Below are 17,446 nucleotides of genomic sequence, written 5' to 3' on the forward strand. Positions count from 1 at the left end.
AAAAAAAAAAAAAAAAAAAATATACACACTAGCTGAATAACCTGTCGTTGCCAGGCAATTTTTACACTAGAATGTCCTATATGAATTTTTTATTTATTCCATGTCAGAGTATGCTGACAGATAAGGCCTCTTAATCAGGACAGACTTGTGCAATTTTTCGCCAAAAGACTTTGTTAAGGATTTTTTTTTCCTTTCTAAATTATTTACATGTCTGTTCAACCATTTCACATGACTTTATTCCTTAAAACTTCAGAAGTTTTTACAATTTTGGTCGTCATAATGCTTTGCTTTGGTTAGTTTAATAAATATTCTTCCTCCTAATGATTTTGCTTTCATTTTATGATAGACAGCTATCATGCAGAAAATGCCAGCTTCCAAATCCTGTTTTCTGGTTAGGTAAAATTGATTACCTCATCAGTGCTGGTGCCACATAAAAGCACTCAGTCCACTCTGTAAAGTGGTTGGCATTTGGAAGGGCATCCAGCTGTAAAAACCCTGCCAAAACAGACAGTAAAGCTTGGTGCAATCTTCTAGCTTGTCAGTTCCTGTCAAACTGTCCAACCTATACCAGCATCAAAAACTGATATTAAGTAATGATGATGATGATACCGATGCCAATGACTTATTAGACATTTAGACATTTCTACTACAAGTTTCAGGCAGCCAGGGAACCTCAGTCTTTGTCAGTACCGTCTGAGAGTGTTCGTGATTCTGAACAAGTGCTGTTATGGGTAAGGCTGGAAGTCTTCACTTACCTCTGTTAAAGAAAAAGTCTTTTTCTATGTAAAAAAAAGAAAAAACATTGAAAGCTCAATATATAACTGGTATTTATTTTATTGATCTGAAAAAAGTGTTATCCTTAGTAGGATTTGAACTTAGAACGTTGGAGAATAAAACTGAATATGGTTAGATATTAAAACCAATATTCTACTGCTACTCTGTGGCTTTTCTAGTATAAATATCTTTGGTCAGTAAAATAATGTACTAGAGTGAATTTAATATACTATACACCTGCCTTTATGTTACTGTTAGAAATAAATATTTTGCATATCATATATTGCTACCCATGGCACTGAACAACACAGGAAGACTTAAAGCTAAAAGCTAATCATCATCATCATCATCATTGTTTAACGTCCGCTTTCCATGCTAGCATGGGTTGGACGATTTGACTGAGGACTGGTGGACCAAGTGGCTACACCAGGCTCCAATCTGATTTGGCAGAGTTTCTACAGCTGGATGCCCTTCCTAACGCCAACCACTCCGAGAGTGTAGTGGGTGCTTTTACATGTCACCGGCACGAAGGCCAGTCAGGCAGTACTGGCAACAGCCATGCTCGAAATGGTGTATTTTACGTGCCACCTGCACAGGAGCCAGTCCAGCAGCAGTACTGGCAACGATCTCGCTCGAATGTCTTTTCACGTGCCACTGGCACAAGTGCCAGGAAGGTGACGTTGGTAACGATCACACTCAAATGGTGCTATTTACGTGCCACCGGCACGGAAGACAGACAGCTGGTGCTCTAGCAACGATCACGCTCGGACCTGCTGTAATATTTGACATTTTAAAAGACATTTTGGAAATAATTTGTAGACTGTGCTGGTATGGTCATATGATGCATATGGACAAGACACCTCCTGATCTCTATCTGTGGAGGGAACCTGTGGAAGAGGTAGACCCAAGAAGACATGGGATGAGGTGGTTAAGTATGATCTTCAGATGTTGAGTCTCATGGAGGTGATGACAAGTGACTGAGACCATTGGTGATTTGCTGTGCTTGAGAAGACATATCAAGCTAAGTGAAATTGTTGTGGCCAGTACTGGTGTTATGTAAAAGGCACCCATACACTCTGTGGAGTGGGTGGCATTATGAAGGGCATCCAGCAATAAAAACCAAACCAAACCAGGCTGGAGCCCGGGGTAGCTCTCTAGCTTTATCAGCCCCAGTCAAACTGCCCAACCCATGCCAACATGGAAAACAGATACTAGAAGAAGATGATGATGATGATAATAAGGAGGAGGAGGAGGGGTTATTTATTTATTTTACAGCATATCATTAACCAAACGTTTATTTGTTTATATTTCCACTCCTCATTTGTTGAAAATAATTGATAAAGAAAAGAAATTTCGTGTCCCAAGAGCATTTTTGAGTTTGAAACAGCAACCATACAGTTGTAATATTTCACTTGCATGATCTAAAAGTGAACCATTTTATATTTGAATGCTAGGCTTCCTCTAGCTAGTTGCACTTAAAAAACGATCCTTTTGTTCTTCATGTGAGATTTTGTTAGAGTCTCCACTTACATAATTCTTTTTCTCTGATGAAATTTTAGAAAGCATAAATTATTATACTTTTATTTCATCTAAACTTAAGCTTACTGGTAAAGATGGTTAATTTATTTTTAATGTTTTCTTCTTTTAGCAAGATTTATTTATTTATTTATTTATTTATTATTTATTATTTTCTTTTTGTTTCCTTATAATTTCAGTTTACACTTGTTATGAATAACATAACCATATGATATGATATAATACGCATAAACTGTAAAAACTAATTCAACTATATTGATCGTTTTGTTTTAACTACATGTAAAGCCTATTTCTGTAAACAAAAGGTACGGTCAGTAGAGTTGACTTAGGAATATGACCAATGTTTATTTAACCACCCCCACCTCAGTATATATATACAGAGAGCCATTGTAAAACATTTCATATTACAAAATAATCGATCCAGTGTTCTGTCATTTCTGCTAACATTTCAAACTATTCAAATATATTGACGGAATATGCGATCATTCTTTGCAGTAATGTATTCAATAATCAAAAAGTAGTAGGTGTAGGTATGGCTGTGTGCATGAGAAGCTTACTTCCCAACTACATGGTTCCAGGTTCAGTCCTACTGCGTGGCACGCTGGGCAAGTGTCTTCTATAGCCCCTGGCTGACCAAAGCTTTATGAGTGGATTACGTAGGCAGAAACTGAAAACAGGCGGCAAGCTGGCCGAAACGTTAGCACGCCGGGCGAAATGCTAAGCAGTATTTTGTCCACCTTTACGTTCTGAGTTCAAATTCTGCCGAGGTCGACTTTGCCTTTCATCCTTTCGGGGTCGATAAATTAAGTACCAGTTATGCACTGGAGTTGATGTAATCGACTTAATACCTTTGTCTGTCCTTGTTTGTCCCCTCTACGTTTAGCCCCTTGTGGGCAATAAACATATCAGAATCATTAGCATGCCAGGTGAAATGATTAGCGGTATTTCGTCTGCAGTTACATTCTGAGTTCAAATTCTGCCGAGTTCAACTTTGCCTTTCATCCTTTCGGGGTCGATAAATTAAGTGCCAGTTACGCACTGGGGTCGATCCAATCGACTTAATCCCTTTGTCTGTCCTTGTTTGTCCCCTCTATGTTTAGCCCCCTGTAGGCAATAAAGAAATAAGAAACTGCAAACAAAATCTGTTTGTGTGTGTGTGTGTGTATTAATGTTTGCTTTTATATTCAGTTACAATAAAAACAATTTTACATTAATCTGATGGTTTACTCTACACTTTTGTAGAGTACAAATTTATTATTCTTATACAAGAATGTTGTTGACAGTGACTCCGAAGTTTCAGCCAGCTAAGCCATCATCAGACTGCCCAACAATGGCTTAGCTGGCCGAAACTTCAACGTCATTGTCAACAACATTCTTGTATAAGGATATTAAGTGTGTATGTTTGTGTGTGTGTGTGTGTGTGCATGCATGCATGTGTGCATGTCTGTGTCCATGTGTATGTGTGAGTTGGTGTCTCATCTTGATATCACATAATAGTTGTTAATCAAATGTAAAACATGTCTGGCCATGGAGAAATATTACCTTACTTGGAAACAGGTGAGGGTTCGAAACAAGAAGAGCATCCAGCCACAGAAAACTTACTTCAACAAATTCCATCCACACATGTGAGCATGGAAAAGTAGACATTAAAATGATGATGATGATGTTGATGAAGTCATTAATTGATATCTGGTTGCAGACATGGCTTGTAAGTAAGTTAAGAAGTTCTCTTGGCAACCACACAGTTCAGGTGTGATTTCACTGCATGGTACCTTAGGCAAATGTCTTCTGCCATAGTCTTGGTCTGACCAATATCTTATGAGGGAAATTTGATTGGAGGAAATTTTTCAGTTGTCTATTATAAATATGTGTAGATTGGTGTAAAATTTGTGCATCTTTGCCACTCAACAAAAAGAGATTGGTGAAATAATTAAATTATTGCAGTGGAATTAATGGACTAAAAGCCTTGAGGATGGTGCTCTGGCATGACCACAATCCAATGAGTAATAAACAATTTTAGAAAAAAAAAAAAAAAGAATATTACTATAATTCTTAGGCAAGATGGCACATCATTCAGTACCCTTTTGATCATCTTCAGAATTACCTTTAAACCCTTTAGCATTAAAATTGGCCATATCCGGCCCAAATATTCTATGTATTTTATGTTCAAACTGGCCAGATCCAGCCTTTCACCCCTACCCTACAGTGCCATTCTAAAAATGAACAATCACATCATTGAAATCTTGAAGCTACAAGATAATACATGATTAATTTTTTTTTTTTTATGTGGATAAATGAGCATTATAATTAATAAATTAATCTAAATGCTAACGAGTTTAAGACACTGAGGGAGAGCTTGTGATTTCTATCTTTCTTATATTCTATTTCTAAATCCTGGATGGTTGGCTTTGCTTCACCTTTCTCTGGGACCAGTAAATTAAGTGCAAGTACTAAACTTGTATTTCTTTTCTGCAAAATTGTCCTTTACATAGTCACAAAACATCAATATATTTGTACACGCTGAAAAACATGGAGCAGGTTATTAGTTACTATTCGGAGCACTTTGGAATCAAGAGACTACACAATTTACATCCAGCCTTACTGACTCATAACTATTGCATTCTTATGTAGAGATCAATGTAAATGTTGGAGACAGAAAATAAAAAGTACATATAAATGGTTGCTGACAATTAAAACAACCCTAACTGCTATACCAACCAGTTCAAAAATCATCTAAACTAAGTACAATAAATAGACATTAAACTAATTGTTGATGGAAATGATAATCATACTGCTTATGATGATCAAAATGAGTTGCATTTTTTTCAGTTGTTTGTCTGTTTGGCTTGGAGCTGTGTAGTTCACTTTACACAGACTCACTGTATTTATAATGATTGACCAATAGGACTACTTGGTTTCTGCAGAGTGTAGAAGACTATGAATAGATTTTTTTCTCTACTTGTTAGTTGTGAAAGGGGTGCATGTGAATATATTGATGGCTTTGTGTTTCTCTCTACTAAACGGATGAAACCTGATTAATTTTTTCCTCTTTCTTTCAGTATGTGTATGGATACATATATATATGAGATTTTGTATATGAGCATAAATATACATAAACAGGCATAGGCATTATATATAAATACATGCATACATATGTGTGTGTGTGTGTGTGAGCCCTCAGTCAAATCGTCCAACCCATGCTAGCATGGAAAGCGGACGTTAAACGATGATGATGATGATGATGATGATGATATATGTGTTCATATAATGATATCTACACAATGTATTGGTGAGATAAAACATGTAATCGTTACCGAAATAGCAAAAATTTGTCCACAAAGGTCTATAGTAAACTCCTTATGGATCGATCTCCTTGGTTATATATCAAAAATTTAAATGAGAGTTTTGACGCTAATATCCATTATTATTGAAGTTTATTACCTTATGTCAACATTTCTGTATAAAGTCAAATTCAACTCTCAATTCAAGTTAAATACATATGTTTTCTCCGTATTCTTTCTGTTGAAGAGCGTAGCTCGAAACGTTAAAGACTTTCTGTATTCCCAAGCGTCAAACTAATACATCCTTTTGTTGTCTACACCACCTGTCCTCATCTGTTGTTTTTTTCGTAAATTCTCCCATATATATTAAGAGGTGTGTGTGTATGTATTCATTTCACACTCAGGCACTCTTCTAGTCACTAACTCTTATCAATTTTTTCAAGTAAGGGGTCCTTTTTATTCTACAGGTCTTCAACAGTGTAGAGTGGCTAGTCATAATGTCGGAAAGAAGTACCAACATCAGCACCACTTCACTCAAGGAGTGATAAGCATGAAATGCAAACACTCAAGCATATTTGTGTGCACACATGCACGTGCACACACACACACACATCTAAGCACTCTATCTCACCTGTTATAATACACCTATTTAATGTTTATTGTAACAATTGTTCAACCACAGGTCATCCCTGATTAAGCAGACTCGTGACACAATTGTTATTGCTGTTTAGCCCTAGGTTAACCTTGGTTAAGTAGACTTATGATCAAAAGCATTCCAGCTATGCTTTTCTTTTTTTATATACATTTATTTCTATATATACTTACTTGTCTCAGTTGTTAGGGTGGTGGAATGATTTGAACGAGATTTGGTTGCTATTTCTAGCGGATCAAGTGACCACATAGAGACTCTTTTGTTGGTTTGTAGTTATTCAAATGACTCATGACCCACAGAGCTATTGTTCCAGCAATACCGTACAGATAGGCATGTAGTAGTTTGTTGTACGGAGTTCAGGACATGTTGCTTTTTTCACTGTCCAGTCTGTTTTAGCAAGCAACCACCACCACCACCTGCTTGTGACCCGCTGCTCAGCTTCAGGCCAGTCATGACTTATGACTTATGATTTATGATCAAGGGTATTCCATCTGTGACTATCCAGTCTTTTATATCTGTGAGATCAGTCACTTGTTCTGTCAAACCAGATATGCTGTTTTTGGAAAAAGGACACTATTCTTTGAATAGTGTGGTTCTCTAGACCCTGTCTCATCCTCATCACCATTTAACATCCACTTTTCCATACTTGTAAGGATCAGACAGAATTTGATAAGGCAGATTTTTCTATGGCTGGATGCCCTTCCTATCACCAACCTGCATCTGTTTCCAATCAAGGAAATATTTTCCTGTGCCCTGACACATTTTCCATGGAAGGCTGGACACAAACAGCACCACTTGCATAACGGTAATACTCATGTACTACCATCAGATGATGTAGATAAGGGAACACCCACATGTGCGCATGTGACAGACTTCTTTCTATCACATTGTTGGGAAGCGAACTTAAACATTTGACCAACACAGAAATTATAGATTATTTTGACATGATCATTCAATGAATATCCCTCTAAATAAAAGTTTATACAAAAAACAGTAAAATATGTTGTTCTATTTTGGCATAGTCTTTTAACTTTTGTGCTTACTCTTTTACTTGTTTCAGTCATTTGACTGCGGCCATACTGGAGCACCGCCTTTATAGTCGAGCAAATCGGCCCCAGGACTTATTCTTTGTAAGCCTAGTACTTATTCTCTTGGTCTCTTTTGCCAAACCGCTAAGTTACAGGAATGTAAACACACCAGCATCGGTTGTCAAGCGATGCTGGGGGGACAAACACAAACACACACACACACACACATATATATATATATACATATATATGACAGGCTTCTTCCAGTTTCCATCTACCAAATCCACTCACAAGGCTCTGGTCGGCTCGAGGCTATAGTAGAAGACACTTGCCCAAGGTGCCACGCAGTGGGACTGAACCCGGAACCATGTGGTTGGTAAGCAAGCTACTTACCACACAGCCACTCCTGTGCCTATCTGTTTACTAAAAGTTTCTTAAAAATTCTTTCCCCAATGCAGTTTTATGAAATTTCAACTTATCGTGACACCTAACAAACACTCATAAACATAGTTTTGACATCATTATGATTATCATAATCATTGTAATTTTCCGCCATTGGCTTGCCCTGTATTGTCATCATAAATTTTCACTGGTTTTCTTTTATTCAGGCCTCTTATCATGTAGTGTTCTTTGGTAAAAAAGTTTCCCGAGCCTGGGTTCCCTTAGCCTGTATAAAGCCCTTTGAGAAAGGTCACAGTCCTCCAGCATCTTATGAAAATGTGAGTATAAGAATATAATGGCTATTTTGTTCTAATATGTTTGTTTTATCTTCTATCTTTTACTCATTTCACTCAGTGGGTACAGTGATGCGTAGAGGAGAGATATGATGATGAAGGGCTAGGGTAGTGGTTCCCAAGTTTTTTGGGGGGCTGCCACTCCCTTGACACCCAGACCACATTCCTAGCACTCCTCACCACAAATATAGACCGATTCCTGTATTAAATTCAAAACAACTGTATTTCACAAAAAGGACTTAACCTAATTAACCCATTATTTTGTTATTTTCACATCCATTGCCCCTTTTGGTCACCCCATTACTGCCCACTTTCCTTCAACACCGCCCTCAATTTTTCCACTGCCCCTAGGATGGGGTGGGGGAAGTACTGCCCACTTTGGGAACCACTGATCTAACGCATGCCGATATGGCCTACACCATCACTGGGTTCAGCTCCTCAATCACCATTAACACTTTGTTTCCCTTCTTTCCTTCACACTAATTTCCCACATCACTCTACCCATTTTCCTCTCTTTTATTTCTATTTCTAAACTTTCACAATAAATTTCTTCCACTGATCTTGGGAGCTGTCTTTTTGTCTTGTAAGCAGGAAGGCTGACAGCAAGGCAACTTCTACAGTGGTGGTGCCACAGAAAAATGTGTGTGTGTGTGTGTGTGTGTGTGTGTGTGTGTGTTGGATCCTATTGAACTACCTTACTCATGCCAGCATGGAAAACACACATAAAATGATGATGGTGGTGGTGGATTTGGCAATGGTTGTGGCAGTGATGCTAATGAGGATGAGAGAGTGAGTGTGTGTATGTGTGTGCAATCATTAAAATAGCATATTAAATAGATAAGCTATAAAAATTCTTGTTATCTATCTTTTTTAATTTCTTTTTATTATTATCTTATGTTTCTGAGGACATGCTTCCTGTCAACATTTCTCTCTGCTAATAACTCCTGTTTTCGTTGTACTCTTAAACTTTATTTTTTTTTCTTCTTTCATTTCATTTCTGGATTTTAAGTAAACATTTTTCCTCCACCTCACCCACAGGTTAAATACTCCCTGACTGATCAGAGAACTGAAGCAATAAAATCAGCAAATGAAGCTAATGAGTTTGATCTGAAAGTAAGTTACATAATCAGCACACAAACAATTAATCATGAATTTTTATTTTTTTCTGTTTTAATATTGGATATTATTTCACATTGATATTGTTAGAATGAAACTGTAGTGTTGCATCTGCAAGGCAAGAGTATTTTGTAAAAGCAGTTCTTCTGACATGGACAGAGGTTGCAAGTAAATATATGAAATAAATATATACATTAGGCGCAGGAGTGGCTGTGTGGTAAGTAGCTTGCTTACCAACCACATGGTTCTGGGTTCAGTCCCACTGCGTGGCACCTTGGGCAAGTGTCTTCTACTATAGCCTCGGGCCGACCAAAGCCTTGTGAGTGGATTTGGTAGACGGAAATTGAAAGAAGCCCGTCGTATATATATGTATATGTGTGTATATGTTTGTGTGTCTGTGTTTGTCCCCCCAACATCGCTTGACAACCGATGCTGGTGTGCTTACGTCCCCGTAACTTAGCGGTTTGGCAAAAGAGACCGATAGAATAAGTACTAGGCTTCCAAAGAATAAGTCCTGGGGTCGATTTGCTCAACTAAAGGCGGTGCTCCAGCATGGCCGCAGTCAAATGACTGAAACAAGTAAAAGAGTAAAAGAGTATTAGCTTCATGTAATGTAAGAGAGAACGAGAGAGAGAGAGAGAGAGATTTGAGTAGAGGGTTGTATATATACACATAAGGGTTTTTTTTTTTTATTTATGATTTGACTCCATGCTTTTCTGTTTGTGAAAGTGAATGCATTTAATTAATGTTGACACAGTATATTACTTAATTCTATATAAGAATATATTTCTAGCCTCACTCTATAAATTGCAGTTGTAACCCCTAGAGGGAACAGATGAGTCTGGCAACATAAAGATAGTGATTTTAATCTGGTTGGATCTCAATGAAGTATAGTCATGTTTGTTACCTCAGCTGGACTGTCTGTATATTGGTCTATATCTAAAAAAAAAAGGATTATCTTGTGGTGTAGTGTTGATAATTAGCATATGAAAAAATTAACTATCACAACACAGAGCATATGAGGTAATTAATTCCATATAACAATATACTGCTAACCTTGCTGTGACCCACTTGGGTCAAATCTGTAATCTGTCAGTTGTCGATGTTGTATTTTCTCTGTAAGAAGAAAACTGTCTTCTTTTTAGGTCAAGGCTAAAAATGATATTCTTATATTGAGTTAATTAATTTATGTTCTCTATATGTTGTGCAATTTTTTTTTCAGGCTGTTAATATTGTTTAATTGTGGCTCAGGCAAAGGACCAAGTGCAAGGCCTCTGATCCTGAAGCACTTTCTGTTTTTACATAGTCTCCAACACTGGCTGCAGAAAATGAGAAAGAAGCTGCACATCAAGGGGTAACTACAGATAAAGGACCAGGTCTGGACACTTAGACTAGTGTGTACTCTGCTAAAGGCACTAGGTGATGGTGGCGGTATTGGTCTAGATCAGTGGTTCTCAACTGGGATCCATATGACCCCAGGGATGCAGTGTGTGTGTGTAGGGGGGGCATATAGGATTCTGTGGGGTCCAAACAAGCAAAATAGTAAATTGGGGATCTACAACAGTATTTTAGGGTTTCATGAAAAAATCTCTCTCATTCATTGCCTTACATGGAGGCGCAATGGCCCAGTGGTTAGGGTAGCGGACTCGTGGTCATAGGATCGCGGTTTCAATTCCCAGACCGGGCGTTGTGAGTGTTTATTGAACGAAAACACCTAAAGCTCCATGAGGCTCCGGCAGGGGATGGTGGCGAACCCTGCTGTACTCTTTCACCACAACTTTCTCTCACTCTTACTTCCTGTTTCTGTTGTGCCTGTAATTCAAAGGGTCAGCCTTGCCACACTGTGTCACGCTGAATATCCCCAAGAACCACGTTAAGGGTACACGTGTCTGTGGAGTGCTCAGCCACTTGTATGTTAATTTCACGAGCAGGCTGTTCCGTTGATCAGATCAACTGGAACCCTCGACGTCGTAAGCGACGGAGTGCCAACAACAACATTGCCTTACATAGTTCAACATGTTTCCAGCCACTATTGCAAACCTTCACAGGTGAATGGGTGAAAAGCAGGAATTTTAAAAGAAGTATCTGTAAACTAGTTCTTAAACAATGAATGGCTATGGGGGTCCACCAGAGTAAAATGCTAATTGAAGAGGTTCATAGGCAAAAAATGGTTAGGGACTCTTGATCTAGGTCAGTGGTTCTCAACTGGGGTCCATATGGCCTCTGAGGGTCCATATAAGATTTTGTGGGGTCCATGCAGCAAAATAGTAAATTGGGGATCCACGATAGTATTTCAAGGTTCAAGGGCCCCTGAAAAAATTTTGTTTTAGATGTATGTATTGGTATGTATTGCAAGAAACAGCTAGGTTTCTTTCTCTATCATTTTACATAGTTCAACCTACACAAGTTAATGTGTGAAAAACAAAACAGGAATTTTGAAAGAAGCATCTTTAAAGTTAGTTCTTATACATTGAATTACTATGGGAGTCCACCAGAATAAAATAGTAATCAAAGGGGGTCCAAAGATAAAAAATTGTTGAGAAACCCTGATCTAGGTGATGGATTAGTTTTATTATTCAAAAACAAGCCCAGGCCACAAGCCATTTGATAGGTTGTTGTGCAGCTTTTGTCTATCCAGTTTCATTCACAAAGCTTAGGCTGACCTATGCTTATGGTAGAAGACATTGCTTTAAGGTACCATGCAATGAGATTGATCCTGGAGCCATACAACTGCAAAGGAAACTTCTTAGCCATGTAACCACACCTGCACCTAACCACACTGCCATATTTACACACATTACTACACAGCCACGTCTTCACCTAACCACATAGCCATGCCTGTTGTACTTTATATTCATGACTGACTTGTTAAAGACAAAGTCAATCCTTGTAGGATTTGAACTCACAATTATGGGACATGTAAACTCACTGTATAACTCACCTCCATGTCTAACATTCACACCCACTCGGCTGTTTTTCAATGCTTGCATGTCTTCTCTTCTGTGAATTTCAGCAGATGCCTGACAAGCCAGTTTCTGTGGTTTTCTTCTACTATGATTAGCTTTCTGTCTACTATGATTATCTTACTTCGTTCATTATACCCCTTCTTCCTATTTCAGTTTTACTGTTTTTACATTTCATTTTTCTAAGCTTGTTTGGGGGTAGAGATGTGATTTGTTTTGTTTTTGCTTTTTGTTGTTTTTTTTTTTGTTTTATTTTGGAACAACAAGATACAAGTGTCTTGTACTATAGCCTCGAGCTGACTAAAGCCTTGTGAGTAGATTTGGGAGACAGAAATGAAAGAAACCCACGATGTGTGTGTGTTTGTGTATGTTCTCCACCACCACTTGGAAACCAGTGTTGGTGTGTTTATGTCCCTGTAACTTAGCAGTTTGGCAAAAGAAACCAATAGAATAAGTACCAGGCTTTAAAAAAAAAAACAGAATACTTGGGTCAATTCAGTCAAATAAAAAAATTTCTTCAAGCTGGTGCGCCTACATGGTCACAATCAAATGACTGAAACAAGTAAAATATAAAACTCTCTTGTGGATGAAAACAAAGTTGACCTCAACAAGATTTGAACTCAGAGTTCAGAGAACCATAACAAATATGCTTTCTAACAACTCTGTCAAACCACGTCTTTAGTACATTCTATACAGGTAGATATAGGCTGATATGTGTATCAACATATTAACCAAAAGAGACAGTGGTTTGTGTAGTGTTTCCAGTGTTGTGCTTTGTGCATAGCAAAAAGAGAGCTATGTCATAATGGCCAGTACATCATCACCATCATCATAATTTATCACCTGTTTTCCATGCTGGCATGAGTTAGACGATTTGACTGAAACTGGTAAGCTGGAGAGATGCACCAAGCTCCAGTCTGTTTTGGCTTGGTTTCTACAGTTGAATGTCTTTCCTAACGCCAACCACTCCATAGAGTATACTGGGTATCTTTTATGTGTCATTAGCACATGTGCCATTTATGTGTCACTAGCACATGTGCCATTTATGTGTCACCAGTATGGGTGCTTTTTGCACGTCAGTAGCAGAGCGCCTTTTGCGTGTCACCAGCACAGGTGCCTTTTGCTTCTCATTAACTGTTATAATGTGAATCCTGGTCCACTTGTATGTTGTTGTCGGCACTGTAATATCCTTGTCGCCACTAATATGTTGTGGCGGTATTCTGCATCTTATTATCTTTGACTCGTCTATTCTGCTATTGCTGACGGCTCTGTAAGACAACTTTGAAACGTCTACCTTGACAGGAACTCGAACTTGTATATATCACGTAACTGACACTAACTCCAACTGAGAACTCGTACAAGGACTCTACTACTACTGACCTCTACAACAACTGACTGTCTGATTTTATAGTGGCTGGTTCATACCACTTTGTCGTGTGGGAAGGGGAGTACCATTTTCACTACAACATTAACACAGATACCTTTTACATGTCACCAGCACAGATGCCTTTCATGTGCACTGACTCATGACTGATTTCACTTAGCTTGACATGTCTTCTCAAGCACAGCAAATTGCCAAAAGTATCAACCAGTTGTCATTTTCTCCATGATACTCAACATCCAAAGACCATATTTCACCACCTCATCCCACATCTTCCTGGGTCTACCTCTTCTACGGGTCCTCTCTGCAGTTAGAGATTGGCACTTCTTTACGCAGCTGTTCTCATCCATACATGTTCATGTTGGGATACACTGTACTCACTTCAGAAGCATTCTATAATGGATAAGTAGCTCAGTAACTTGAAGCTTTTCCGTAACTTGACATTCCTATTCAGAATGGCTGGATGGTCACACCCTGCACATCTCACTTTCTACACTTTAAATTTTCAAAGGTTTATTTATCTAAAAACCTGATGTAAAGTAAAAGGGGAAAAAAATTGTTTGTAATTTGATTATGATTCAATCGATACTCCAGCTCCATCGCCAACTGGCTAAAACTGTAGGCATTCTCATAAATTGAAACAATTGTTTGCCTTTTTATATTTATTGTTTTTCCTTCTATGTACCGACATACATATACAGCAATTCAATAAGCATGCTGTTTTGTTGACTTCATCTTCACTTAATGGATTCAGCCTATCCCTTTTTCTTGTTGAAAAGGAAAAAAATCTTCATGAATATTAAAAAGAGTATAATTCATTTTCCAATGACATCACCAACAAAGAGAGAGAAAGAAAGAGAGAGAGAGAGTGTGTGTGTGTGTGTGTGTGTGAATACATGTTTCTCTTTCAATTAACCTACATTTATGATTCTTATGTGAGAAGAATAAATATACATTATATAAGAAATATTAATGTAAGAGCAACAAACAGTTTCTGTTGTTATACATAAGTATTATGAATTCAATTGAAGCTGTTGTTAGATGGAAGGACAATAAGGACAATGTATTCAACCCCCCTCCCTCCAAGCAGGGCAAATCTCCTGAAATATATACCATATGCACTGCATATTAGAGTTAATGTTTGCAAAACTGTGTTTAACATCACGTTTATATATGATGGTCTGATTGTCACCTGTATGCAAACAGAATCAATTGGTGTAATACTCATCTCAAATTAAATTTCTTATATTTTAATTAACTGATAATTTCTCTTTGGGAAGATGTCTCTCAGTGCAATTTGTATTCTAAACAGACTCTTTGGTAATTATTTTATAAAGTGCAATATGTGACAAGCTCGCCATCATCACTATCATCATCATCACCATTACCACTACCACCATTATCATCATCATCATCATCGTCATTGTCAGTGTTTGATGTCCACTCTTCCATGCCTGCATGAGTTAGACAGAATTCATTGAGGCAGATTTTCTACAGCCAGTTAGTTATCCTTTCTGTCAGCAACTCTCACCTCTTTCAGGCAAGGTAATAATCTCCCCATGGCCACACATGTTTATCATGGAAGACTGGAAACAAACGACATCACCTGTATGTCGGCAACATTTGTTTACAATCATCATGTGATGTCAAAGCGAGAATACACACAAACACAGACACTTTCTCACACACACACACACACACACATACTCTCACACACATGCACATATACACACACAGATATATATGACAGGCTTCTTCAAGTTCCCATCTACCGAACCCACCCACAAGGCTTTGGTTAGTTAGAATGAGGGTTTGTTATAGTAGAACTCACTTGCCCAAGGTACCACCATGAGATTGAACCTGAGACCCCATGGTTTGGAAGCAAGCTTCTTAACCACACAACCACACCTGTTCCTATGTACATACATATTAGATACAGATTAAAACAGAAATGAAAAGGAAAACTCCTCATGACTTTTATATATATTATTAGATACTATTTAACATCTACAAAAATATGTAAGCATTGCATATTTAAATGCATGCATACAACACGCATTAGAGGGAAACATCAGTATCAAGAGCAACCTACTCTGCTTTGGATGTTCTCTCTTCTGCTAATTCTCTCCCAAGTCAAAAATGAAGCATACAAGTGCGATGCCATCCTAGAAACTTAGTGAGCTGCACCTCCAAATGTACGTTGATTCCAACTGTGACAACCTATCTAACCCATGCCAGCATGGAAAGCTGACATAAAATAGTGATGGAGATGACAAAGACATCTTGGGCAAATGTCTTCTACTAAAGTTCCAGATTAACCAAAGCCTTGTGAGAGGACTTAATACACAGAAACTGAAAGAAGCCTATCGTATATATGTATGTGTGTGTGTGTGTGTGTTACTGTCACCTTGCCTTGATTTCATGTGACAGTTGTAAATGAATGCCACCATCGTGCGAATGGTGTTCTTCCTTTCCAATCTTCTGTGAAAACATGTTTGGTTATGAGGAATATTGCCTTATTTGGAAACAGATGGGGGTTGGCAACAGGAAGCAGTAAGATGACAGAATCGTTGATACGCCAAGCGAAATGCTCAGCGACATTTCATTTGTCTTCATGTTCTGGTTGCCCTTCCGTGCAAGCATGAAGAAGTGGAGGTTAAAATGGTGATGACGGTGATGATGATGATGATGATGATGATGAGATAGCATAGGCCTTTGTGCAGTTGCCATCAACCAGCTACACTCATAAGGTATAGTCTGGAAATTTAAGTAGAAGACACTTGCCTTTGGCGGTACACAGCTGGAAGAAACCCAAACCCATGTGGTTTCAAAGTGAACTTTTTTAACCATGCAGCCATACCTGAACTTCAATGTCTGTTTAGAAAGAAAGAAAGAAAGATAAATAGACAGATAGATGATTAGATAGTGGGGGAGATAGAGTGAAAGATGTGAATATTCTGGCAGTTAAGTGCTTGTAAAGTATACTGAACTTTACAGATAGAAATTTAAACACTAACAGATGTTGCAGCAAATTATTTGACACTGCTACCTTCTCTGATAAAGAAAGATGACCTGATTTGTCAGTGGCCATTGTTGTTGTTGTTGCTGTTGCTGTTGTTGTTATTATTATTATTATTAAGAAGGCAGCAAGCTGGCAAAATCGTTAGCATGATGGACAAAACACTTAGCAGTATTTCACCTGTTGCTACATTCTGAATTCAAATTCCACCGAGGTCGACTTTGCTTTTTATCCTTTTGGGGTTCATAAAATAAATACCAGTGTAACACTGGGGTCAATATAATCGACTCATTCCCTCCCCGTAATTGCTGCCCTTGTGGCAAAATTTGAAACCATTATTATTATTATTATTATTATTATTATTATTATTATTATTATTATTATTATAATTATTAAGGCAGTGAGCTGGTAGAATTGTTAGTACACCAGATGAAATGGCTTATCAATATTTCGTCTGCCTTGACATTCTGAGTTCAAATTCCTCCGAGGTCGACTTTACCTTTTATCCTTTTAGGGTCAATGAAATAAATACCATTTGAGCACTGAGGGGTCACTGTAATTAACTAGCCTATTTCAGGCCTTGTGCTTATTTATAGAAAAAAAAATGATTATTTATAATAATAATAATTAGCATTACTTTTAATAATTATCAACGTGATTATCATCATCATGAGTGGTCGTCTAGTTTAGTGTTTGTTTCTCTAATGTTTATATAAACTTCCATAGTTTGTGCTACTTGATCTACATATGTTGCTACACTTGTTTTGACTATACAAAAGTGTGCCAACAACATGTGTTACCATGCTTTGTGCAGGTGAGTGCAGTTAGCATGCGGGGGTGGGGATTCACACTGCTCACGTATGCATGTGTGTCTGTGGAGATATATATATATATATATGTATGTGTGTGTATATATATATATATATATATATATATATATATATATATATATATATATATAT

At 37.8% G+C, this 17,446-nt stretch overlaps 1 protein-coding gene across 1 annotated transcript in view; it reads left to right on the forward strand.

The window, feature by feature from the left end:
- LOC106878722 (putative uncharacterized protein DDB_G0282133) overlaps window positions 1–17,446 on the forward strand; it is a 142,405-nt gene that overhangs the window by 113,221 nt on the left and 11,738 nt on the right. The window contains exons 8-9 of the mRNA XM_052976837.1: window positions 7,880–7,990; window positions 9,044–9,118. Of these exons, the coding sequence (XP_052832797.1) occupies window positions 7,880–7,990; window positions 9,044–9,118 (186 nt within the window). The remainder of the gene's footprint in view (window positions 1–7,879; window positions 7,991–9,043; window positions 9,119–17,446) is intronic.

This window comes from Octopus bimaculoides, chromosome 25, assembly GCF_001194135.2.
Source record: "Octopus bimaculoides isolate UCB-OBI-ISO-001 chromosome 25, ASM119413v2, whole genome shotgun sequence".
Taxonomy (NCBI): Eukaryota; Metazoa; Mollusca; class Cephalopoda; order Octopoda; family Octopodidae; genus Octopus; species Octopus bimaculoides.